Source organism: Zosterops lateralis, assembly GCF_965231275.1.
Source record: "Zosterops lateralis genome assembly, chromosome: 1".
Classification (NCBI taxonomy): Eukaryota; Metazoa; Chordata; class Aves; order Passeriformes; family Zosteropidae; genus Zosterops; species Zosterops lateralis.
The window spans coordinates 80,235,239-80,261,195 of NC_139762.1; the positions used below are offsets into that span (position 1 = coordinate 80,235,239).

The following is a 25,957-nucleotide window of genomic DNA, read 5'->3' on the forward strand; positions in this document are numbered from 1 at the left end:
AAAGCTACTCTGTCAATGTGAAGCCATTCTGCTTCACATGCCCTTATAAAAAGTCTCTCTCCCTCTTTCTTGTAGGTTTCCTTCAGGTGCTGGAAGGCCACAATAAGGTCACCCTAAAGCATTTATTTTCCAGACTGAACAATCTCAATTCTCATAGTCTTTCATTATAGGAGAGGTGCTCCATCTAAATTAGTGGCCCTCCTCTGCACTTGCTCCAACAGATGTTCTTCCTGTGTTGGCATCTCAGAGCTGGGTGCAGCACTGCAGGTGGGGTCTCACCAGAGCAGAGCAGAGCAGAGCAGAGCAGAGCAGAGCAGAGCAGAGGAACAGAATCTCCTCCCTTCCCTGCTGCCCAGGCTGCTTTGGATGCAGCCCAGGACACAGTTGGATTTCTGGGCTTTAAGTGCACATGGCTGGGTCATGTCCAGCCTTTCCAGCACCCCCAAGTCCTTCTGGGCAGGGCTGCTCTGGATCTGTTCATCCCCCAGCCTGGGCTGATACCAGGGTTTACCCTGACCCAGGAGCAACACCTTGCCCTTGGTCTTGTTAAACCTCATGAGATTTCTGTGCACTCACTTCTCAAGCTTTTCCAGGACCCTCTGGATGGCATCCCATCCTTCAGGTGTGGCAACTGCACCAGTCAGCTTGGTGTCAGCTGCAAATTTTCTGCAGGTGCACTTGATTCCTGTGTGGAAAAAGTGAGAAATTCACTATGTTCATGAGGTAAGCTAAATCACTTGTATGTGAACCTACTGAAGATTGGAACATATTTCAGTTTCACAGAACTACCAAATAACTGTGGAAAGTGCCAGTGTTCATGGTCCTGACATGCCCTTCAGTCTGGCAGCCCCAGTTTAGGCTCGCTGCCTGTACTTGGCTCTCCTGCTGTGCAGTGTTGTGGTGTGGAAGATAAAATAGCTGAAAAATAGTCATCAAAGATTCACTGAGAACAGGGTGTGTCCTGCATGATGAGAAGAGCAATTAATATTTTAAAGGCTGCCATCCATCCCTACAGGCACCAAAGTATTACATCACTCTGTGTTCAGGACAGTGGCAGTAATCAATAGATCTAATATGCTAGGGGCTCAGGGAGGGACAAGTTAGCATTTCCCAGGCAGAACTGGATATAATTAAGAGAAATAAACAAGGCTTATCCTTAGGGAAAAAAAAAAAAAAAAAAAAAAAGAAAAAAAACCCCCTCATCAACTATTCTGAGTTGAAAAGCAGGAGTTCTTTATCAAATAGTACAACTGGATTTGTTCAGGCATAGAATTTCTTCACCAGTCAAAACCATACATTTCTTGCAAAGAAAGCAATGTGGTCTGTTGCTTGAACATGATGACTGAGTGGTAAGGAAACAAAGTAATGCATGTATTTTTATTACTGAAAAGTCAAATTCTGAAAATCTGAAGCCAGATACATCTGATAATTTCAATACTCACTTGACAGATATTACAGGTCTCTCTTTCACTGAGGCTTTCTGACTGCTCTCAAATCCTGTCCCCACAGGGCCCAGCCTCCTCTCCCAGAGTGCACTCCAGCTCAATTCCAAACCTGAAGGATCATTCCAGTACTCAGCCAGCTACCACAGCAACCAGACCCTCGCCCTGGGTGAAACCGCATCCGCCCAGCTCCCGTCCCGCAGCAGTCAGCCCAGAGGTGCCATCCAGAGCTACAGCCAGGTATGTGTCCTAAGCAGTCGTGGTCTCTCACACCTGATATTGTGTGGAGCTGTTTGCTGCTCCCCACACATGAATTTCTGCTTTACTTTCTGTCTTGTTTAACACACCTGCAGCAGGGTGGAGTTACCATCTTGATTTTTGTAAATCTTTGTGGGTTGACTTGCATACTAATAAAGTAATCCTGATTAACAAGGAGATCTGCATGCCAGATTTACTTACTTGCTTGCATATATATTTTGGTAATAGCATGTTCAAGCATTTAATTTTCAAAGGAAATTTCTGTGACTGTGCTGATTAGGAGTCCATCCTAAGGTTGAGGACACGCCAGCATTGGTCTGAACACATTACTGAAAGCAGTAAGTGCCAAGAAACAGAAACAAAGGCAGGCTGACACCAGATATGAAACCTGCTTGGGATACCATGCATCATATGGTGCTATGGCCTCATCTCAAGTGTAAGAAACATTTTTTTCACCACATATTGTAGGACAGTCCCCTCTACATTTGAAACATTTTGAAAGAATGTCTCAGGTACTCATGAAAACTTTGTAAATCCCTCTACCTGTCTAAACCATCCCTCCTGGATCTGACATGTAACCCTTTCACCTTCTGTGCTTTTCACTGTGACATCAAAGCCTCTCAGAAGAAAGTTAAGCTTCAGTTTAGACAAAAATGTCAAGAAGCATTCATGCCGCTGTACATTAACACTGGCTTGTGTTGGTCAGCACAGATTATTTTCTCTGTTTAGATGCTAACCATCCTAGCAAAGCAGATCATCTCAGTGTGATACCAGGACATTTTGCAGTTCAGGATTCTGTAGAATAGAGTAGTTATTTGAATTTCAAAGCCTTAAATTGCTAAGAGATTTCAAGTATTAGAGTCATTGCACAGTTTGTGGGATACTGAGAGACATACAATATTCTATTCCCTCCATTTGCTCAGAAAAGCTCCCTATTCTCTAAGACTGAAAAATGAAATAAACCACAGTTAAATTAAATTTCAAATTGGGTAGATACATTTTTTAATAGACTCCTTTACACTGAAAAAGACCTCTAAGAATCAAGTTCAAATATTAAGCCAGCACTGGCCATCAGCAAATCATGTCCCCAACTGCCCCATCTGCATGTCTTCTAAATACCCTCATGGATAGTGACTTGACAACCTTTTCAGTGGAAAATTCTTCCTGTTGTCCAACCTGAACCTCACCTGGGGTAGCTTGAGGCCATTTCCTCTTGTCCTGTTGTTGGTTGCCTGGGAGAAGAGCCCGACCTCCACCTGGCTACAGTCTCCTTTCAGGCAGTTGTAGAGAGCAATAAGGTCTCCCCTGAACCTCTCCTTCTCCAGGCTAAACACCCCCAGCTCCCCCAGCTGCTCCTCATAAGACTTGTGCTCCTCCAGACTCTTCACCACCTCTGCTGCCCTTCTCTGGACATGCTCCAGCACCTCAGTGTCTTTCTTGCATTGAGAGATCCAAAACTGGACACAGGATTAGAGCTGTGGCCTCAGCAGTGCAGAGCACAGGGGGATGATCACTGCCCTGGTCCTGCTGGCCACATTATTGCTGATACAGGCCAGGATGCCCTTGGTCTTCTTGGCCACCTTGGCAGATGCTGGCTCATGTTCAGTTACCTGTATCAGCACCCCCCCATCCTTTTCCACTGGGCAGAGCATTCCAGCCACTCTTCCCCCAGCCTGTAGAGCTGCATGAGGCTGTTGTGGCCAAAGAGCAGGACCCGGCACTTCACTTTGTTGAACCTCATGCAGCTGGCCTTGGCACATCCATCCAGGCTGCCCAAATCCCACCTGATATTGTGTGGAGCTGCCCAAATCCCTCTGCACTCCATCCCCTAGTCCAGGTCATTGATAAAGATATTAAACAACACAGATCCCTGGGAAAATCCACTTTTGGCAGGCCACCAAATTGATGCAACCTTTCACCACCATTCCCTAGGCCCAGTCACCCAGCCAGTTTTTTACCTAGTGAAGAGTGCATCCAGCCATGCCATGGGCTGCCAGTTTCTCCAGGTGAATCTTGTGGAAAATTATGTTATCTGGAGTTATGCTTTTTGAAAAGCATCATACCCTGGGGGTTAGCCTGAAAGACTGTGATGCAGCCTTTAAGCAGGCTGGAAAAATAAGGTGATGGAAGTGGAGCAGGTTATGAGAGCAACAGAAACGAAAACAAAGTAGAAGTGAGAGGGGAAGAAGAAAAATATTTTTTTTTAAAGGCAGGAAGGAAAATTGTGCAGTTTTGTAGAGATTAGAAATAGATATATTTTAATATAAATTTTATTATACTCATTGATAGAAAAATATGAATTTATGGAGGGGGAAAATTAATGATTAGATTTTTTTCATTGAAATTATACTGATCAGACATTGCTTAGATATGAGAAGCTCTCATGAACCATCAACTTCAGAGAGAACTGGTTTCCTTCAGAAAGGTAATTAGTAAGTTAGCAAGACAACATTTCCTATCCTTTGTTTTTATTGGTGTGAGAGGACAGAAAATAGATTTTCTCTTTACTTTCCTCCACATTATAGGGTAGATATTCCTGCAGGAAAATTTATCAGAGAACTTAATAATTTCTCACACCATGATGCTGCAAAGGATGCCTGACAACTTCAGATGAATTAAATAATATTTGAAAATACTAGCAAATTGCCATAAAAAACTATGAATTAATACCATTAAAAGTATATAAAAGAGATTTTTAAAAGAGGTAAACAGGAAGAGGAAAATTCAAAAGTCAAAATTAAAAAATTTAGATTATGGCCATTGCTGATCCCACAATTAACAGGGGAAAAAAAAGTCAATCCTAAAAACTGTTTTGCCATACCTATAATAATTAAAATAAGCCTCAGGAGCTGAAGCTTCTCAGATTGTGATAATTTCCTTTGGTATTTGTGTGCAAGGAATATAGCTATCTCTCAACATGACTGATAGTCCAAATGCTTGCAAAATAAATGTAAATAGTCCCAAGGCCAGCTGTGACAGCAAGAACAATTTGTGAAAATGCAATTGTATAAAAAAGAGAAACTAATTAGTCTTGGGACTTCCTGTATAGTGTTGCAAAGTGCAATCTAACATTTTTGTTAATTTGGTGGAGTTCATTATAGATGATAGTTTTCCAGGGCTTTGCCTACTTTGGAACACAAAACTTTTACCTTCTATATACTACTAGGATGGGATTTCTTAGCAAAAACTGCTCCTCTGGCATGGAATTACTCTGCTTCCCCCCTGAAAACTGCTTTTCAAACTCAGTGTCCAACCAGGTTTAGTGCAACCTTGAGAATTACTATCTTATGTTGCAGAGATATCAAAGGAGTATGAAGCATAGCATGTACTAAAAAGAGTGGTTTTCCACATACTCTGCCATGTGTTTGCCAGGGGACAGGAAAGGAAGTTTACATTCTGGATGAGGACTTGTTTAGCTGTTGGTAATGCTGAAGTCTTTTCAGAGGCTGTGGCAGCAACACAGGTAAATCCCTACTGTGTATTATCCTGCGCACCTGATGCTTTTGGACTGAATAAGATGGCACGTAATTGGAAAACCTTAAAAACAAAAAAGTAGATGAAAATTAAAGGCGATTTAAAAGTATTGAAAACCCATTTTACAGTTAAGTGTTCTAACCTGTCTCCTTTTTCCTATAAACAAGTCATAAGTTTGTCATTCATTAGACCACCACACCTCATTAGCAAATGAGTGCTTGAATGCATTAAGTTTTGAAGCAGAAACTGTATACTGGCCACAGGGTAACAGGCTGCTTGATAACCTACCCAGACAAAAGCTAAAATAAAGATTTCCCTTCTGGTAGGTATGGCCGATGATGATGTGTTTAAAACCATATTCCAAATATAAACATAAGAATGTTTGTGTCATAAAGGAAACAAGATGAAATCTTAAGATAGATTACTCTTATTATGGCACTCGGAGAACAATTCACGAGTAGAGATTATGGCAGTGGAAATCTGCAATGCTGCTTTGATTCTGTCACAGGTAATGACTTTCACTGCTGCTTTAAAACCAGAGATGCACATCTCTGGACATTCTGAAAATGTCTCACACAATTCTGTTTATGTATGTAGAAGACTAGAATTACCTACCTTCATCTATATGTATGACCTTTGACAGCAGGATCAGGTAGGCTGACATATTTTCCTAATAGTATTGGAATTTTGGAATGGAACAATGGAACAAAATCAGGAGAAAGAGATGGAATAGGCCATATTTGAGGGATCCAGAGGCCTGGCATCTGTTATTGTAGAAGAGCATTTGAACATACATGTAGCGTCTTCCTGGTCAGGTCAGGAACTTACAAATGACATTGAAGCAGTCCTGCAGAAGAAAGGCCCTTCTATAGGTCCTGCCCAAGGACTGAAGGGTGCATCCCAAGACTAGAGAATGTAATGCTATTTCCCTGCCCTCTTCTCCCCTTCGTAAGAGTGTTGATAGAGACATCAGACCACAGATGTGATGCCTTGAGTGAAGCCTTATGGAATGTTCTTTGGGCTGACAGGAAAAAAAGTAGCCCTCAACAGACTGTCAAGTCTAGCAGGCTCTGAAAAAGCTCAGAGCATCACTGAGACTGTGAAACAGAACTGCACCCATGGAATGTCCCTAGAAAACCCTAGTAAGGATGAACAAGTTTTCTGCCGAAAGTTACCAACACACACCAATATTTAAAAGCCAAAAGGGCCTGGAGGCAGGTTTTCCACACAACTTGGAAAATCCTCCCTAAAATCAAGAGAAAGGGTCTCCTCATGGACAACATGACTATGTTAGTATTCATCAGATGTGACCTTGTTTGAGATTTTAAGGGCAAAGAGATCCAGAGAACAAAAGGAGCTGAAAACTGGTGCAGACATTTACTCCTAAACTGAAGTTCATCCAGACCTAAGATGGGCTTGCAGATGTATTCAAACCTCTGGGAGCAATCTCTGAGAATCAATATACTGATTCATAATCAGCAGCTGACACCAAAGTTTCTCTTGAAGTTGTCTAGCCATTTTGTAATTCTTTCTCCATGAAAATTTTTCTGCAGAATAAATAAGTCAACACAGTTATGTGCCCCTCTCAATTCTACTCTATAGAACAGAATCTTATATTGCAGTCTTTTATTTACTCTTTCTTGGTTAAAGTTCCAATTTAAATTATCAATGGGATTGTAAAAAAAAAAAAGCCAAAAAAACAACAAGAACAAAAACCCACAAAAAAACCCCCAAAACAAACAACAAAATACCCACACAAGAACAACAACAAAAAAAGAAAAAAAAAAAAAAAAAACAAACAACCCCCAAAAAACTAATTTCCTGGAACTGAGAGCATTAAATGCTTGAATGAACAGACAAACAACAGTTAGACTGTTCTCTAGTCTCCTACAACCTAAATGGATACCCCCAATAATTTTCTGTATGAAGCTCTAAAGATACTGTTTTGTATCAGTAGAAAATTATCTTCTTAGTAACATTAAATGGGAAAGAAAATATTTTTATAGCTGTGTTAATGTTCTCATGTTTTTTTCACACATTCCTGCTTCTAAAAGGATATACCAGAATCCATATATTGAATCCAAATAAGCAAGGCTACTTTTCGTTGGGATGCCAGGGAAATTAAACCCCTGTGTCTTGGAATAGCTATTCATAGGGCTGTAGTAAGAAAGTCCTTGATTTTTATTCACATCTATGAAATAGGTTGATGGTAGAAAATATCATTACTGAGAAGCAACTTTGCTCTTAGTTTATTAGCTTAAACACAGTTTTGTTATCAGGATGACAAAAATAATGGATAAATGGAAAAAAAACTAAGGGAAAAATACCATTGCTTCCGTATGAAGTATGTCACATTGCAGGGTGAACAATGACATGTCTTTATGTCTGTCTTAAACTACAGACAGGGAGAAACACAATGAAAAACTAAACCACATTTTGTCTCTGAAAACACGTGTGGAGAATGTTACTGCACACTTGGCCCTTTGAAAAATCCTAAGAACCTCACGGTACATTTAAGACAGGTCTGAGATTAGTCACATCCTAGAAAATACTTCATGCTAATGTTTTCATTGCAATCTGTTCATCCATAAGTTCTCTCCTTCACACAGAGCAAATGCTTAGCTTTTTAGGAAGTGCTATACACTGCATTTTTAATTAAGCATTTAATTATTGTGCCCCACCACTACACCTTGCTCCCTATGACAAATCCTCATGAAATGGGATTTTTGGGGTTTTTTTGAATTAGTGCTTGCAGAATGCCCACAGCTTTATAAAGATTTATTAGGAATATGGGATAATACTGGTTTACTTGAAATTAATTACTCTAAATCCTTGACACATGAAGCAGTGTAGAAGTAGATTAGAAAAAGAAATTTTGTATACATAATGACAGTGCTTGCCTAAAACCCTTAGGATCAACAGCAAACTGTTAAAGTTACCAGTGCGTTACCAGCGTGTTCAAGAAGTAACTGGTACACTGGTAACATTGCAGAAGACTGTATTTTGGAGCAGTGTTTATTACAAAATTATTACTATGATGCCAATTAACAGTCCCAAAAGTAAAATTTATTAACAAATATCAATTGATAATATAGCTAGTAGAATGACATTTTGTTATGTACAAATTTTGCTATGCCCATGTTGTCTTAAATCATGCCGGCCTGTTTTTGTTTAATGAAAGTTGTTACCATATAGTCTAAACCTGGAAAATGAAAACTGTACTCCTATCAAATACATTGTTGGACAGTCAGCTGGAGATTAAGTCCTTCTTTCCAGTTTAAAGCATATATGGTAAGTAGCTCAGTGTGAAAGTAGCTTTTAAAAGTTCGCTGATGTTCCCACAGTTTTCCTTCCTGGTTTTTGTTAGGAGCCTTTCAAATGAGCAGCCTGAGCTTGTTGACCATTTATGAAAATGTCAAGGCTTGCACTTGAAGCTGTGGTGTCTGTTAATCGCTGCTGCAATCCCAACAGTCCAGCTCAGAGAGCAGCTACTTCCATCTGTGAGGCCCTGGCAGTCACCATACAGAGCACCTGGAGGGGAACAGGTTACATTTCTACATTTCATTTCTGTGTAAAGCCATTGCTCTGTGAGGTGCAAACCAGGGAGGTTTGGGTCTGGCAGGGCTCTCTTGAGAAGCCTGAACAAGGTCAGTGCTGGTTGCTTCTTCCATGCTACTAACAACCAGGAGCAAAGCTCCAGGAGGAGCTTCTCCAAAGCCTTGTTTCTTCTCTCTGTCTAGGAAAATACATATTCTTCCCCCAGATACAAAGCATTTAAGATGAGGGGCAGGCTCCAAAAGTTAAAAAAAGAAACATTTCCAGTGGGCGTACATAGGAAGGAGTACAGATTTCTGGCATTTCGAATCTTGTTTATTTTTTGCTCCAATTAGTTACGTTGTCCTCAATTCCTGACCAAATCCTTTATTGAATATCCTAGTGCAAATAAATGAAATTTCATACCAGGAACATGGTGCTTTTGCCCACTTGTTTTTTTTGTAGGATGCTACTGAAAAACCACATTGCTATTCAATGTATAACAATGCTGCTGTTGGCATTCACAACACCTCTTTGAATTGAGTCACAAAATTCATTATTCACATTTTAAAGCTTCTTCTGGCTAAGGAAATCAGTAGCTGACAGGGGTGTGTGTGTTTGGGCAAAACACCGGTCAGACCGATTCAAACTACGCTGTCAACTCCGAGGATCCAGAGCACTTTTTGAGGTTTCAAGTAAATCCCCTGCATAACCAGAAAAAAAAAAATAGTATCTCAATCCAACATTGCATCTTCCAGCAGAGCGCTGAGCTCTCACTCACTGCGGGGTGCAGTTATGAGAGGATTTTAATGTTACCAGACTCACAGATGATCTCTTGAGCCTAAGATCCCCGATAAAGGGGAAGCCGCCTGTGTGTGAGTGCGAGCTCCATCCTCTGCGGCTCCACAGGCGGCTCAGGCACAGAACAGAAATTTCTCAGAGGCAGCGGCATCTCCCGAGGATTTTCTCTCGCTCCCTCTTCCCAGCCTCCTTCTTAGAGGGGACTCAGCGCTGCCTTGCCCGCGGCCAGCGGGTCGGTGCAGGGCTCTCTCTCCCTCCTTCCCAACGCAGATTCCCGGCTGGATGCGGCCCAGGGAGGCGCCCGGCCGCGGCAGCTCCTCCCGCCCCTGGGTGCGGCGTTACCCGGTGCGGGGCCGCTCTCCTCACGGGGACCCGGACTGCTGCAAACCCAGCAAAGTTACTCCATTCGAGCCTTTTCCGAGGCTTCGGCCGCTCTTCCCTAAAGTATGCAGAATCAAGGGGCGCGGGTGTATGATTATCTCTGTGTTTATGCACGTAGGTCAGTATGTGAGGCGGGGTTAAGCCCTGCCCGCTATGGGGCTCGGCGGGCGCGTTGTTGGGCGCCCCGGAGGCCGTGCCCACGGCCGGTGCCGCCTGCAGCCCTCGGGAGGAGTTTCGACGCCTCTCGGCCCGAGCCGGCGGCTGTTTTTTCCCCGAAAGGCCGGGAATGCTTTAGCAGATTACGCCTCCCGTAGTCCCGCGGGGGGCGGCCCGGTTGTGGGTCAGCGAGGGGCCGCTCCGCCCGCGCAGGGCCGGGCCGGGCCGGGCCGGGGAGCGGGGCCCCGCTGACGGTGACGCCTGTGCCTTTCCTTCCCGCAGCAGGGCCCGGGGGGCCGCGGCGCCCACCCGGGCGGCCCGGAGCCGCCGCCGCCGCCCGCCGCCCCGCAGCCGCGGGAGCCCTTCGCGCCCAGCCACGGCAGCGCCTTCCACCTGCCCGAGCCGCAGCACGCCGCCGCGCTCTACTACGCCAGCTCCACGCTGCCGGCGCCGCGGGTGAGCTCCCCGCTGCCCGCCCAGCCCGGCGGCTCCCCCACCAAGCTGCCGCGGGCCGGCCCCGCCGCCGAGGGCGCCGCCTACGCCGCCGCGCAGCGCCTCTCCTCCCCGAAGCAGTCCCCCAGCCGCCTGGCCAAGTCCTACAGCACCAGCTCGCCCATCAACATCGTCGTCTCCTCGGCGGGACTGTCGCCGTCCCCCATCCGAGTGACCTCCCCGCCCACCGTCCAGTCTAACATTTCCTCCTCTCCTATCCACCAGTTAAGCTCCACCATCGGCACTTACGCCACCCTGTCGCCTACCAAGCGGCTGGTTCACGCTGCCGATCAGTACAGCAAGCACTCCCAGGAGCTGTACGCCACCGCCACCCTGCAGAGACCCGGCTCCCTGGCAGGTAAAACCGCGGCGGGGCTGCGGAGGGGCCGGGGGGGGCGAGGGGCGGCGGGGCCGGGGGCGGCGGGCGGGGGGCGTGTGACAGAGAGCGGCGCTCGGGGGAATCGCGGAATGCTGCGCTCCATCCCGGGCCGTGCCCGGAGAGGCCCCGAGCGGAGCACCGGAGCTCCCCGGCTGGTCCCGCCCGCCCGGCGCCGCAGGTGTGCGCGCTGCCCCCCTGACCCGCGGTGCGGTTTGTTACTATGGCGAATCCCTTCCCTGCCGCCATCGGAACCGCTGAGCCTTCTGCAGGGAATCGCTCTTGCCCGGATTTACGGGCGGCTCGGGCGTGCTTGACAAGTTTGGGGTGACTTAGCGGGAACTCCGGTGTACCGAGTGAGAGGTGGCGGGGATTTGGCTCCGAGTGCTCTTTGGGGAACAGGCTGTGACAGCTGGTTTAATGTCTGTGTAAACGCGGACTTTGAGCAGATCCTGGAAGTGAGATACTGGTGCGCTGTTCTCTAAACCATCTCTTTGCTAAACTGAGCATCCTTCAGGGGTGGGTTTTTTGTGTTCTCAAAATTTCCAGTTTCATTGCTATAGTAACAGCTGCTATGCTCATATGTTCTCTTGTGTGACATAAATAGATTGGAAGATAAATAGGATACATAAAGAAGTTTATCAGTCAGGTACACAAGTTTCTTACTGTAGTGCAGACCTCACCCCGTTTTCTCCTCTCACCCACCCTCCCTCCCCCACTCCAGCTGTTGTCAGCATCCCATGTAATTCCAGTGTGTCTAAACACACAGATGGAATGAACTAATAATAAAATACAGTTTTGATCTATCTCCTTGTAAGAACTATTTGCTGGATTGGTTTTCCTATTTACAGGGCAGGGATTTTAAAACTTTATATCTTCATATATATATATGTATATATATATGTGTGTATATACATATTTTAATTTCAGAATGAGTAAAGTGACATTAAATTAAGGTAAAATTCAAGATCTCGAGATACTTATATCAAGATGCTTATATCAGGCATCTCGAAATGCCTGTAGTCAAATACTGAGTCTCAATACTTGGTGGTTTATTTAGCAGTTATATTAATACAACTAGTTCCTGCTGTAGTCCAACACACTGTTGGCCACAAATATTAAATACTGCCTTTGTACAGTGGAAATTTAGACTTGCTACAGACTTTGTATTCTAGAGAGTTTGCTAACTTCCTCCTATAGCAAGAGTTGCTTGAATCTGAAAAGGCATGGATGAAACTGTCAGCATCAAAGGAACTGAGAAAAAAATCAATTTAAAACTTACATACCTGTGGCTATAAGCTATTAGTATTTGCCTGATTTTTCTTACTTTTGTTCTAGGATAGAAGGCTTTCCTTTGGGAAGTTTCTAACAGGAGCAGTACTTTTTCCTGTTTATGAACTGTTAGCATTGAAATTTGTATTGGGGGTTTGGTTCTGTTTGTTGTTTTTGTTGTTTTTTTTTTTTAAAGAAGGCATCTTTATAGCATTGCAGCATCAAATCTGTGATGGTAACTTAGTCCAAAACTTTTTTATGTAGGGGGTAAGGTCCGGCATAATGACTCTGGAGTGCTACAGAAAGTTGTTCATCCTGGGCTAGATTCAAGTTGAAACGTGGATTATTTAGGCTTTTTTGGCCTTCTTGGCCAATAACGTTTCTACAGACATTCCTAATAGGATTTGCTACTTTGTTTTGAATCAAAGTTAAAGAACTGACAATCATTTTCTTGGATTGCTTTTAAAGAAAAGCTTTTGATAAGACTTCTGCATCTTGCATAACCTGTATCTTTTTAAAGCCTACTGCAGGGTGTTGCCTGATTTACTGATTTATGGCTTGAGTGAAAGAAAAAGCCTAAAGATGATACATACATTTAGAAAATGGCTGATGTATTTTTGCGTGGATTTTCCTGTGGGAGGAAAGTAGTGATTGACCATTTGAGTTTGCTGTTGAGTTTGTAAAAAAATTGATAAAGCAACACTAACTTTGCCAAGTGTTGGGCTGATCCGAACAAACATAACGATCTACTGGGTCACTCATCTCTTAGGGATTTGATTTTAAGATATGTAAAAACCCTGATTGTTTTATTTTATAACAAATGAAAATCGTGTAACTTGAGTAAGTATTAGGTGACTGACCTGGAGAGAAAGACTACTGCTACTTGAAAGACTCAGTGCAAGCAACAGTATGTTAGTAAATACCTTTTCTTCTTTTTTTTTTTTTTTCCCCTCAGTGGTGACATGGCTTTCAAGTAGTCCTTGAAAGGAGCTCTATCACATGATCCATTCTTTTGCAAAGGTTTCCTATTGTGTGCTCCTACCCCTTGTTTTCCACTGCCATTCTTATGCGTGTTCCTCATGGCCTGACTGCCATCCTGGAGTTACACATTTGCTAGCAGTGTTAAGTGCCTGACTAATCTTCTAGACTTTCACTGGATTCACTGAAGCCAATGGACTGCTCAGAGGCTTAAAATTAGCGTATGCTTTAGAATTAGCCAGGATCAGATGTTGCAGATACTCCTAAGGCAATCTTAGTTTTTTGGTTTTTTTCTGTAAGTATTTTTTGTCAGAATAGGTTTGGAATTTGAGCTCTAAGTATATTTTTGCAGGAGTTTTTCAGTCATTGTGTTAGAAATCAAACTCACTGAGAGGGAGAGCAAGCAATTGTATTTTGAAGAGCTAATGTTCAGTAAATTGTGGTTTTGCTTCTTGTTCAGAACATCCAAAGATGAGTTGAAGTTTTTTGGGGTTTTTGAGAGAGAGAGAGAGGAGGGGGAAGAATGGAGAACAGTTGTCACATTGCACTGATTGATGGTTTGCCTGCTGTGATTAATGTGAAGTTGCATTGGTATGTATGTGTCATCACAGGGATGATGTTATACTAAGTAATCCTTTTATATCTGGCAATTAAAAAATAAGTATTTGTAGTAATTACTAGAAACAAAAATAATGCATTTGTTTTAATTATTTTTGCATGATACTATAAATTTGTCCTGGAGCTATCTAGTTCATGAATACTACTGGGTTTCAGTGTGCTAAACAAGCCAAACTGTATCAGTGCCAGACTTAGATATTTAAAAGAGAAGACATTCAGATAAGATCCATTTAAAAAAAATCAAATACAAAGTTACTTAGATGGCCCAGAACGTAATCTGTGTGAGACTTAATGAGGAGATGGCATTATTTATATTAATTTCCTAACAAATTCGATTATGAAACAACTTGAAATTATAAAAATGGCAATTCTTAGGCTTAATCCTGAATTTCAAATGAGACATGCAACAGCGTGCAATGACTCAGTTTTAACCGAGTAACCTTAGAAACGTCTTCAGAAATGGCTTTTAGTCTAGTTATATTTGAGCTGCTGCCACTGCCAAGCGTGTGTGTGTATGGGTGTGTGTGTACATGTGTATATAGTGGCTCTGGTGAGTGTACATTTGCTGTGTTTATTCTTAGTCTAGCTGCTTCATTGCTATGATCTGCAGTTACAGTTTTAGAAGTAGTTTTCTGCTCTGCACTGCTCCAAAGCACATTCAGCCGTCTGTTCAAGCAGCGATCCAAACCCAGAAAACAGTTTGTAAATACCTTCTTGCAGCTTCTGCACCTGGACTGAGCTTCAGAGTGCTGCTGGGAGCCAAACTCACCAAAGCAGCCCATTTTGGCTGGAAGGAGGAGTGTGTAGGACAGCAAGTAGCAGAAATATGGGCAAACTCTTTCAGGAGGCAGGTCGAGGCACAGGTGCCCACTCTTCTTTCTCCTCTGAAGCATCTCCTGCTGGACAGAATCAGACAGATAGTACTAGAGGAGTACTGAGTTTATTTAGGAGCAAAGAGAAAGGAGGCAATCAAAGTGTGTTGTTCAGGTGGTTTGTGCCTCAGGTTATGTGGCTGGGAGCAGCCCTAATGTAACAAAGCCACTTGTGCCTCTCCATCCAGGTTTAGGGAAGACTAGGGACATGTAAAGCAATGGAAAGTGGTTTTATGCAATGCCTTATTACAAAAAACTAAAAGGGTAATAATCCTGCTTGAAGACTGCAACATATCTCATAAACTGTACTAAAAGGTTAAGTTTAAGAAATGAGTGTTGGTGTGAATCACTTGATATAATGCTAGATGGAAAGAATATTACACAGCTATCTTTCATGTAGTGGTGACACATTCCACTGAAACAAGAGCTGCAGCATCCCTCTAGACAGCCCTTCCACTACCAGCGTTGAAAACTTCAGTGCTCAGCCTGGTGTTTACAATCTTCTTTCAAGTCCCTGTAAAATCAAAAGGGAAAAGAATTTTTCCTTTCTGAGTAGGACTGTTTGTATGCAAGTGTAATACTAACATTAAAATAACACCAGTTTATAAAAATGTGGCATGGGTTAATACATAAAATATGTTCTCCACTTTTTATTGAGCAAAGAGTTCTAAGTTTGTCAGCATCTTAATTGGTTCCTTCTGCTCCTTCATATGTTTTGCCTCACTCATCTCTCTCTTTGCTGAGGACCTTCCTTTACGCTTTCTCCTTCTGTAAGCTTTTCACTGCATGTGATGTGTTGAACCCTGGTTTCCTGTTGGGGTTTATGGCAGGGCTTCTATTTGATGATGAGTGTTGACATGTGGAGCATGTCAGTGTGCAATCACAGGGGCTCAAAACAGCTTAAGCATCTTTGTATAGGATAATTGATGTACATTACCACTAGCATGGATTGATATTTCCTTTTGATTGCATGAAGATATTGGATCACCTATCTATCACTAGTTCATTGACATCTTAAAAAAATTATCTTGTTAAGTGTTAGAGGTCTCCGGTAAATCACACTATACTTGTATTTGTGCTAGAAGAGCTGCATTACTGTTAACTTACAGCCAAAGGGAATCTAAACTACCCCAGAATTAAAAGGTCCCTGTGCCTTTTAGTCCCCACCTGAGACACTAATAAAATAGTATGGGTATGATGTGCCATTGTATTTTTCGAGACAGGCAAGGAAGAAGAATATTTGAAAATTATTTTTTTTTGCTTTAAGATAAGCTCTTGGACCATCGATATGATTGATCATAATAGAAAGGACACTCAATTGTTTCCCATAACTATTCTGTACTTTTACAGAATCCCATGAGTATCTCTTTTATAGGGAGAACCAAATTGCTTCATTAATTTTTGCCAAAGTAGTTTTCCATAGTTTTTTTCCTAAGGTGTTTTTTTTTTTTTTTTTTTTTTTTTTGGTTTTTTTTTTTGGTTTTTTTTTTTGGTTTTTGTTACCTGGAAAATTCCTTTTCTGCTGCCAGAGCCTTTACATTGCAGTCTTAGGGTTGGGGTTTTTTTCTTCTTCTACTCTTGTTGGTTTTGAGACTCCTTCTTTTAGATAAGAAAATTAAGAGGAAGATTTTGAGTAATATCCAGCAATATTTCAGCTATTAATCAGAACATAGAATTTGGTGTTTTTCTGATACAAAATTACTTGTTTTCACATTGCAGCCTGGAGGTTAGGTATGCTGGTGTTGGTTTGGAGTTGATACAAATACACAACTCGATGTTCACTTTGCTTTTCTTTGTCACTTATTCTACCTATTTCTTTAGCAATAGTTATGTTTCTGATTGTTGCAACAGGAGCCTTTAAAATAGTGCTCAGTTCCAGCTTGGAAAAGGTATCCACAGTGGACAGTGTACAGCAGGAAAGCAGAAGGAATAAGGTGGATGACCTTGAAATATGTTATTGTTGCTGTGATTTTTGCTCCTGTATCTTTCAGATTTAGATTACATGAAATTAATTTGCTTGTAGAAGAGGAATAATTGACAAGAGCCAGATACAGAAGCCCCATGTGCATCTTTGAGCTAATGAACTTGATGGTGGCTCCCAGTGTGAGCAAACACAAGAAACATGTCTAAACCTGGGTCCTCTTCTTTCACTGATCACCACCTTTCCCTTTGCTTCCCATTCTTGATAAGGGACATTGTTTGACTGATCCTCCTAATGATCTTTCAGAGGGATGTTAAATGAAATAATACTGCAGACTAACAAGCCTTTTGGGCAAAGAGCATCAGTGTGCAGCACTGCTGAAAATGGGTTCAACTTGTATAAAGCTGCAAATATTTTAACCAAATGACTGGGAAACTGGGTGGCAGTGGCTGTTTCTGGGATTTTAGGTGAATGTAACATCAGACATGGTTCTGGGGACTCCTGAGGCCTGTGCTGTGGCTTGGTAACCACATGTGGTTTTTGGCCTCTGGTCCTGAACTTTAGCAGTGTACCTAAGAAGGCCAGGATCCAAATTTAAGCATGCAAGTCACTAGAAGAAATTTCTTAAACATCAGAGCAGATTTTGAAATGTCTCTGCTTATATGCCTGCTGAGCAGGAGCACAAAAAGGAGGTAAAGTTGACAAAAAGCTAACAGAGAAGTCTATGCCCCTAGCAGAAGGATGATTAAGCCAAGGAGCTGGAATTTGCTATTTTTTCTTGGCTACTGAAATCCAATGGAATGTGTGAAGTCGAAGAGCAGTGTTTTGGGAACCTGACTGCATGGAATTTAGGTTAGAGCAATGAAAATAAATTAACCAGTGTTGGCACTACAGTTCCTATGCTTGTCTTGCTTATGTTTATCTGTGTTCTGTTTAATATGAGATTTCAGGAAGAGAATAGGGCCTCATAAACATTTATACATCCAAACTTTTGGTTCTTAAGGGTGTACTAGTGAGGCTAAATCTCATCCTTGCCTATTACAACCCATTTTTGCCTTCAGGTCTCTGTGGTGTCCTCATGTCCTCCCCTTGTCCTCTTCAGTTGCCAGGAGTGTGATTTTGTGCCATAGGTCTTTGGCCTCAAACTCACTTCTTGAGTGCAGAAGAGAGTGCTGTTGTATGGGATAGGGAGTATAAGCAAAGGCAAGGTCCCCTTCTATCAAATTTCCAACACTCAGGCTTTTGTGGCATCAGTGAAAATTTGTGCTGTACAGTCTAAAGTAGGATGACTGTGTTTGTCTTGCTTGTGCACTGGGCAAAGAAGGCACATGTGAAAGCTGCAGCTTCCTCAGTCTCAAACCCTGTTGCAAGGCTTATCCAATAGCCTGGAAATGTTTGTTGCAAAAGTATTGATAAAAATGACAGAAATCTTATGTTCATCATGGTCTTTAGGTATTTAAGGAAAGTGAGAACAAGCCCTTAATTTTTTATTGTGGTGGAAAATGTCATCCTTTCCAGTTGCTGAGGCACAGAAACTGTTAGGAGTAGATGGAGTAGCTGAGATTTAGAAAGTCAGTATGAAGTATGCATTAGCATCAGTAACATAAACATTCATTTGTTGGCATATCTCATGTATGTTTGGTTGTGTGCACCCACTCTTTTAAAGGCAGTGCAGGTGTCTCTGATCAAAAGTAATTCATTATGGCAGAAAGAAGATGTCAAAATAGGCAGTTGAGGGAGGCCTCCTTTATTTAAGGACGAAGCTTGAGTGGGGAGATTGCCTGTGTCTGCCTGTGCCACATGATCATAGGTGAAAGACATCACTTTGTCAGTGGTAGCAGCTGCCAGAAGCTGCACTGGGCCAAATTTGCTCTATGAGCAATCATGGGAGATAAATGAAGCAATTTTTCAGTAATCATAGGGTCAGATTTGAAGATCACATAGATGTGGACCCAGAACAGAATACCTTTTGGTATTGGAGAGGACAGAGAGATATTGTCTAATGATAATGAATTCGTGGAACTATACATTATCATAAGTGGTTAGAAGCAAAAGTCACAATTTAATATGCTGAAATGAGAAGGACCAAGTGATGACTAATCTTACAATTATAAGGCATGGCATATGAAACTGCCAGTTAGATCACATAGATTTTTGATAAGTACATCAAGTTGCAACTTACAGTGTGTTAGTGAAGTGTCCCTGCCCATGACGGAAGGTTGAAACTAATCTTTAAGGTCCCTTCTAACCCAAACCATTCTATGATGCTGTAATTGAAAAGTGTTACTAGTTTGAATACAAGTGATTTGAAATCTCATGCAGTCCTCCCTTAACTGAGGAAATTTTTGTATATGTTTTCTATATTTACTTCCTCCATAGTGTATGTCTGTGTCTTGCCTTATAGCCCCTTATGGTCTCTGTCCAATCCAGGTGCAAAGCATCCCTTTTATCAGCCAGCCAGCTGTGCTGCTCTCAGGCTGTAAAGGCTTTTGATCGCAGGGCTAAAGCTGTCCCTGGGTTTAAAGAGTGTTCCCTGGGAGGAAAGCAAAGGTGGTGAAGAAGCTGTATCCCTCTGATACTAGGGCAGATTTCCTGTCACTGGAGGGCAAAGTGACACCTCTCCATGGGGTCTTTCTCTCACCCCACAACTTTCCTGAGCATCCTGGTTCAGCGGGAAGGCAGTCATGATTACATTTGATCACCAAACGGTGTCATGAGCTCTTCAAAGTCCTGGGAGCATGGTCTGTAAAGGAGGGTGAGCTGGACTCTTTCAGGTATTTGTGGGGGAAAAGAAAGTGGAGGGAGACAAGATGACAGCCCTTTGTGTATTTGGGGCTGTTATACCCTGAAGAAAGGAAGGACTGAATGAAAGAAAATTTACAGACCCACTAATCACAGCACTCTTTGGGCAGTACAACATAAACTGATAGAAAGGATAAGACATGAAGGGAATAAATGGTTAATGGGATAATTTGCAACATAAGTTCTCCAAAAACAGATTGTGCTGGGATGACCTGCTTACTGACCTTTTCTTAGATGATATTTGATGTCTTTCTATTTCCTGTCAGGGCTTTGAGCATGGATTTTCTGTAGTGCCACTTGGGAAATGTTTAGTTAAGCTGGAGAAGATGGATATTCTCGCAAGGGTATAGTTGGGCAGGAACCTGGGTAAAGGAACATTTTCAGTTTGTCATTTTGAAGACTGAAGTAATGGAAAGGAAGGGTGATCCTAATAAAGTTCCACAAATAGAACTTGTTTGGCTACTTGAAAAACACTTTTTCATTTTACTGTCTTGGCACAAAACTGTGAAATAAGCCAAGGAAACTTCTTGATAGTGGAATATTAGGAGGCATTTTCAGAAGAGAGGAAGATAAATCCTGTGTAGAAAGGATTTTGCAGATGGGAGGGAAAGAACAGAATTGGAGCCGAGGTAATAATACACGTACTAGCTAGTACATGTTCAGCATCTTTGGCTGAAAAGAGGAGTAGGAAAATACCTGTGTGACGTGGTTGAGTACAGCATATTTCAGCCACCTGTATTAGGAACATAAAAGAATATTTCATGGCCTAACATGGCCTCACATAACAAGAAGAACTGGGGTTAGGACTTCATCTGGAGAACTGTACACAGCTGTGACCCTCTGTAGGCAAGAGACACTTTCTAGCCTTCATCCCTTCTGAACTGTCTTGCATGTATCATCAAGAAATACAGAAGCTTGTTGTACACAGACCTGACTTCATGTGTTTCCTCCACTTCTTGACAGAGGAGAGGCTGCTAGATTACATAACTTCACATAGTAAATAGAGGTTATTCATTAAGAGTGCTGAATCCTGGTAAGAGTAATTAATTTGGTGATGGATTACTTTCCTTGGAAAAAGACAAGATGAGTTGAGTCCCTGGCAGCTTTTAGGATAGTTCATCCCTGCCCATGGTGAGGGGTGTTTGGAACTAGATGATTTTTAAGGTTCCTTCCAACCCAGGTCTTTCTATATTTCTATAATTCATGTGACCAAGGAGGGAGTGAGAGCTAAAGGTGTGTTCTGCGTGGCTTTTCACCATCAGCCTTTGATTTTAGGGCTTTGATTAACCAACCATGATGTGTTTGACTGGAGCATCTTTGTCAGCTAGTGCTCCTCCATTTTCCCTCAAAAGATTTGAACCCAATAGCCCTAGTGAATACAGTGTCCCTCCAGCCATGATTGCACTTTGTCTGGTCTCTGACCAAACTCCAGAGTCTTCACGGTCTATTCATAGAAATGTTGGGCTTTTTTCTGTCTGAAGTTGTAGTTCCTGTGTAGCTCATATCATCCTTGTCTGTGTTGCACCCTGAGATGACTTTGGCAAGAATCAGCTAATGCTGAACATAACTGAGCATCTCCTCCAAAGTGATCTAGTTTGTGTTCTGCCATGGTTAAGATCCTATCTTGTGAATTCAAGAATTCAAGAATTAGCTGTCTTAGCTGACAGACTTCTTTTCTCTGAAGTTTATCAAGGTTGTGATTGCATATCACTGCTTTTTTTTCAGTATGCAGTAGGTTTTGGAGTGCATCTGTAAAATCAAGCAAAACTTGATGCATATGTCTTCAGCCAGCCATGTGGCCATGGAAGTGTTGTCTTCCCAGGCAGGGCAGCCATTTGACATGCAAATAGTGTCAATTTACATTTATGAATAACCAGGAACTAATTCCGTGACACTTCAGAATGCCTCAAGCGCTTGTCACCTTTGGACTACGGGAATCTCATTCTTCTGATTGAAATTAGAAGCCATTCTTGGAGCTGAACACTTCCAGTAGTTTATTGCAAACTGCTGTGAACACATTTCTTATGTTCCTTATCTTAGATCTGCTTTCCTTTTGCCAGTGACCTTCTTTCACCATTTGTCTCCTGCAGCATTTGTCATGGCCGTTTCATTTTAGCATAGACTATCTGCTGGAGTGACAGCACTCTATCAGCCTAAGGTCCTGGCCATGTTTTTCAGCAATAATCTGAATTTGTGAGCTTAATTGCAAAGTCTGTTTTGCTGTGTTTGTTTCTTTTCTTCTCTGCTCTCTCTCTCTTTTTTTTTTTTTCCTTTACAATAAGTTCCTGCTAAAAAGAATCTGTAGCCATGCATTTCAGCCTTTGCTTATTGCTTATTGTGAAAGGTTTTACATAAGGTATTTTCCTGAGTTTTTGGAAGTTGGATACTAAATACATGCTATTGACTGATTGCTATATTAGTAAGAATAGTGAATTAAAAGAGAACTCTATTTTATGGGATACAGTGATTATTTCAGCATAGATTTTAAGTCCTTGAGCTACTCATGTCATGGTGTTAACAGTATTCCTTTTCTTTGTCTCTGCATTCAGCATTTCTTTTATTTAGAGCATCCCTGTTAAAATGCTTTAAATTACAATGATTTTCATAATAGGAGATTATTTTAAGTTTTCTAGCAGAGGTCTCAATAGGTACATAGTGGAAACAACCTAAAACCAGCTTGAATAATAGTACAATAATCTTTTGAGCATAATTGTAAAAGTGGTTGATTGTTGGTCTAAACTTCTTTACAGTCATGACTCAATTCTTTAGTTAGATTGTATTCAATTTGATTGTGTATACGTTTAATAAAACATCCATGTTTTAACTCCGGTATTTTAAATGCAACGAGTCTCCAATGGATAGTGAAGACTTGATGAGTAATAGACTGTCAGAGAATATCCAGAGATATCTTCCCTTTCTTGAACTTGGCATTGAGAAAAAGACAAAGATAATGAGCTCAATTTTTTTCTCCTGGAATGTCACATACTCATATCTTACATCTTGGTGAAGTCTAGAAACCAGGGACTGCAAGTTAAGTGTTCACTGAGGAGGAAAAAGTCTCTGGGAGAAGAAAGTGTTTAACATTCTATCAAAGATGACCTTATATGAAAGAAAAAATACTACTGATGCTTTTCTGTATTCTCTTAATGAAAAGCAAGCTTGACTACAAAAAGTTACAGATAAACTTTCCAAAAGTTAGTATTGTTCACACTTCTAATAATGCGCAATCTTCTTGTAAAAGAAATTACAAAAGACAAGTTGCCAACACTTTTCTGTGAGCAAACCCCAGATGCAGTGTCTGAGATTTTCGCTGTGTCTGTCAGAAACCGTAACTCAGGTTTTCAAAACAAGAATATTCATAATAAGTTAATACCTTTTAAAAGGTGCATGCGTGATCTAGATTCATTAGAACTTTGATTGCCTTTTCCCTGTTAGCAGGAAAACCACTTCTTGGAACTGTGAACTTCTAGGAATGGCAGTACAATTAGATAAAGAATTCAGGTTGCCCAGCAAAAGCCAGTTGAGGAATACTGCATTTGGGCAGACTTGACACTTCATTACCCAATTGAGTTTTATTTTTCTGGTGTCCCACAGTGTTGCACAGAGTCTGTTTTTTCATTTGGGAACCACTGTTTCACAGAGCACCTTCCTTAACATTCTCTGTGAAAGTCTTGAGAATTTCAATTCTAGTTGTATTTAAGCTCTGAATATTCTTTCTGATCTTGGTGCAGGGAGGAGTTGATGTGGAAAGGTTTTCCCCTTCCCCCTGCACCAGAGCTGCTGTGAGGACTTGCTCCATTTAAGGTTGACTGAGCTGATGCTTGGTTTGGGGAAGGCTTCAGAATTGCTGGGTTTTTTAGCTGCTGTGCTTTTCCACAGTGTTAAACACGATCAGAAAGTTAAATTTTCACCAGCAGGCATTAGTGCAATAGTGCCTGATTTGTTTTGCTGGAGGCAGCAGTGCTTTTTAGCAAATCACTCATGCAGCTGGAAGTGGTCTCTAGGCCTACAAAGACCTTTGGGGTTTTGGATGTTTAGCCTATACGTCTGCTTAAACAGCAGAAATTGGGTCTCCAAGTTTGCTTAGGTACATTCTTGTGAAAGAAGGAAGACCCAGCCTTGGGGAATTGAGGATGCGCTCCAAAGGGAGTTACTTCCCTTTGGTTTGCAATCCTTGTCAGGGAAGCATTCACTGTGGGGTTTCACAGACTATCCCACAGAGATTTTTTTCTATGGCTATTTGCTTTTGGGGCATGTCTCGTCAAGTACATCAGTATTTAATTCCTTTACTTGCTGAGTTGAATGCATCACCTCAGCCCCTGCATCAGCATAGAACCCATGGTGCAACACAAACTATTAGCATTCAGAATTGGAAATAATACATTTCTATCTTTTGTAAGATCAAGATAAGCAAAACTTCAAAGATTTCTGCTGCTACAAAGGCCTAATATCGTTTTCAATTGTCGTGTAGCCGGGGTGAACTATCCAAACAGCTTATGCAGAGCTGCTTGGCCGTGTTGCTTAGTAACATCATCCTGTTGCTGAGGCACTCGGCTCTCACTCAAAGTGGGTAGCGAGCAGGAAAGTTAGGAACACTGATTTGTATAACCAGATAGCAGCAGCTGTTCCCATTTGTGCATGGGACTTCTTTTCTCTCTTCTTGTAAAATTGGCAGGGTTGAGGGGCATGGAAGAGGCAGAGCTTAAGACATCAGAGGGAAAAAAACCCACACAAACACAAAGTAACACCCCGTATGATCATTTGCTAAATGGTTAAAAAAAAAAAAAAAAATCTTCCTTCCCTGCTGAAGGCAAGTTGTTGATGTATGGTAGTCCTTGCTTTGGGGCAGTTTCTGTTTTTAGTTTTTTCTTCATTGACAGTACCCTAGATCAAAAATGAAATAGGAATTATCTCCGTGAACTTGTCTGTCACATTTAATCTTCTACTTCTTTCTGGCTCTATTTGCCTCTTATATCTTTGCTCCCAGTCAAACTTTTATTTCCCACTAGTAATTTATTTCTGGTAAAATGTTTTAAGCAGGTGTATGCTTTTCAACAGAATGAGGGCAGTAGCAGAAAGAAGAAAATGCTTGGGATGAGGTACAAATTTATAGTGTGATTTTTCTGTTTTCCCTAGATTCTTAGAATTATGATAACTGATACAATACATGCAGTAAAATCAGATTGCATGACTAAAATCAGAGACCATTAAAGATATTTTTACCTTTATTTTTCTTTTAAATATGCTGAGAAATGTAGCGGATGCCAATATTTGGTTAAAAACTAGTTTAAACGGGATAAAAATTATGTGGGTACTTCTTATAAGACATAATAAGCTTTATTGAATGATTTTTAAAGTTTTTTTGGGGCCCGTTTATTACACTCATAGATGTGTAATACCTTTTTTCCTCCTTCCTTTCTCTGTTTTTAGCACTGATGTGAAAACTGCTGGCCCTAGTTCAGATGCTGGTTTGGTGGTGTCCCTTAAGCAGCCAAAGCCAATCTGTTTTGAGGAGACTTTCCTAAGATACTTAATCTGGTTAATGGACAAATTATGTCTGGGAAATTCCACACAGAGTAAGCTGAAGGCGGCAGTATCCTGACGGTGACACTGCTAATAGGTTTGACAGTGCAGTGAGAGTTTGCAAGAAACACTCCAGACCATGCATCGCACTGCACTTCAATCTTTTAACTAGAAAACCTGAGGAAAAGCAATCTAAGATGCTGACAGGTGAGGCAAGGCTGTTTCAGTTCTGGGAGCTTGGAATATTGGGGCACAGACTTTTTGTTTGGTGGTGAACTCCTATAGTGTGGGCTGAGGATGCCAAAGTAGCGTATCCATGAGGATTTTTTCAGACATCCAGAGTTTGATATCAGTTGAAAGATGTCATGTGTAATTAGTCAATTCACTGAGGGCTTTATTTCTCTCTGTATCTGTACAAATAGTCCCGAGTCATAGAGAGAATAATGTAGTGAGAATGGAAAAAGTGTGAAGACAGAAATGAGTTTTAATTCTGAGCTTTCATTAGTTAATCTTTCATTGTATTATTTTGGGAAGGAAAAAATTGATACATTTGTGTTTATGTATATGTAAAATCTAAACAGGTGAGAATCCTATGTTTAAAAAAACCCCTAAACCCAGTTAGAAAGAATTCACTGAGACTGTGTCCTGATTCTGGTGACTGCAGATCTTTGGCGTGCTGGGGCCCAAGATGATGTACCAAGGTGTGCATTAGCTGGTACTGCCATATGGCTGAGCGTGTCTTACTGGTTAATTTAACCATCTGTCCTGTCTTAACAATTTGTATTCACTTTCAGTAGTCAGATTAGAAGTGTTTTCTTTTCTTCAATACAGTAATTTTCATCACACAGTGCTGTTACATTCCTGTTATCTGAGTTTTATTAGTTTTATTTATATCCATATTACTTGGAGATCCTACTTTCTGATGTTATGATTAGAAATGCATACATTCAGGCAGGCATTTTGGAGATGTTTCTGCATAAACTTCTGGCACAGAACAAAGTCAGTATCAAAACTTGAGCTGTGAATGTTTGACTCTGCTTCTCCTGTTCACTTCTAA

General features: G+C 41.6%; 1 protein-coding gene across 3 annotated transcripts in view; it reads left to right on the forward strand.

Annotated features, from left to right (window-relative positions):
* CTNND2 (catenin delta 2) overlaps positions 1-25,957 on the forward strand; it is a 419,330-nt gene that overhangs the window by 136,796 nt on the left and 256,577 nt on the right. For 2 of the 3 annotated variants that reach the window (XM_083856449.1, XM_083856450.1), the window contains exons 5-6: positions 1,510-1,682; positions 10,764-10,896. In XM_083856449.1, the coding sequence (XP_083712575.1) occupies positions 1,510-1,682; positions 10,764-10,896 (306 nt within the window). Of the gene's footprint in view, positions 1-1,509; positions 1,683-10,331; positions 10,897-25,957 lie in introns of all 3 variants that reach the window. The other variant, XM_083856451.1, reaches the window with a different exon arrangement.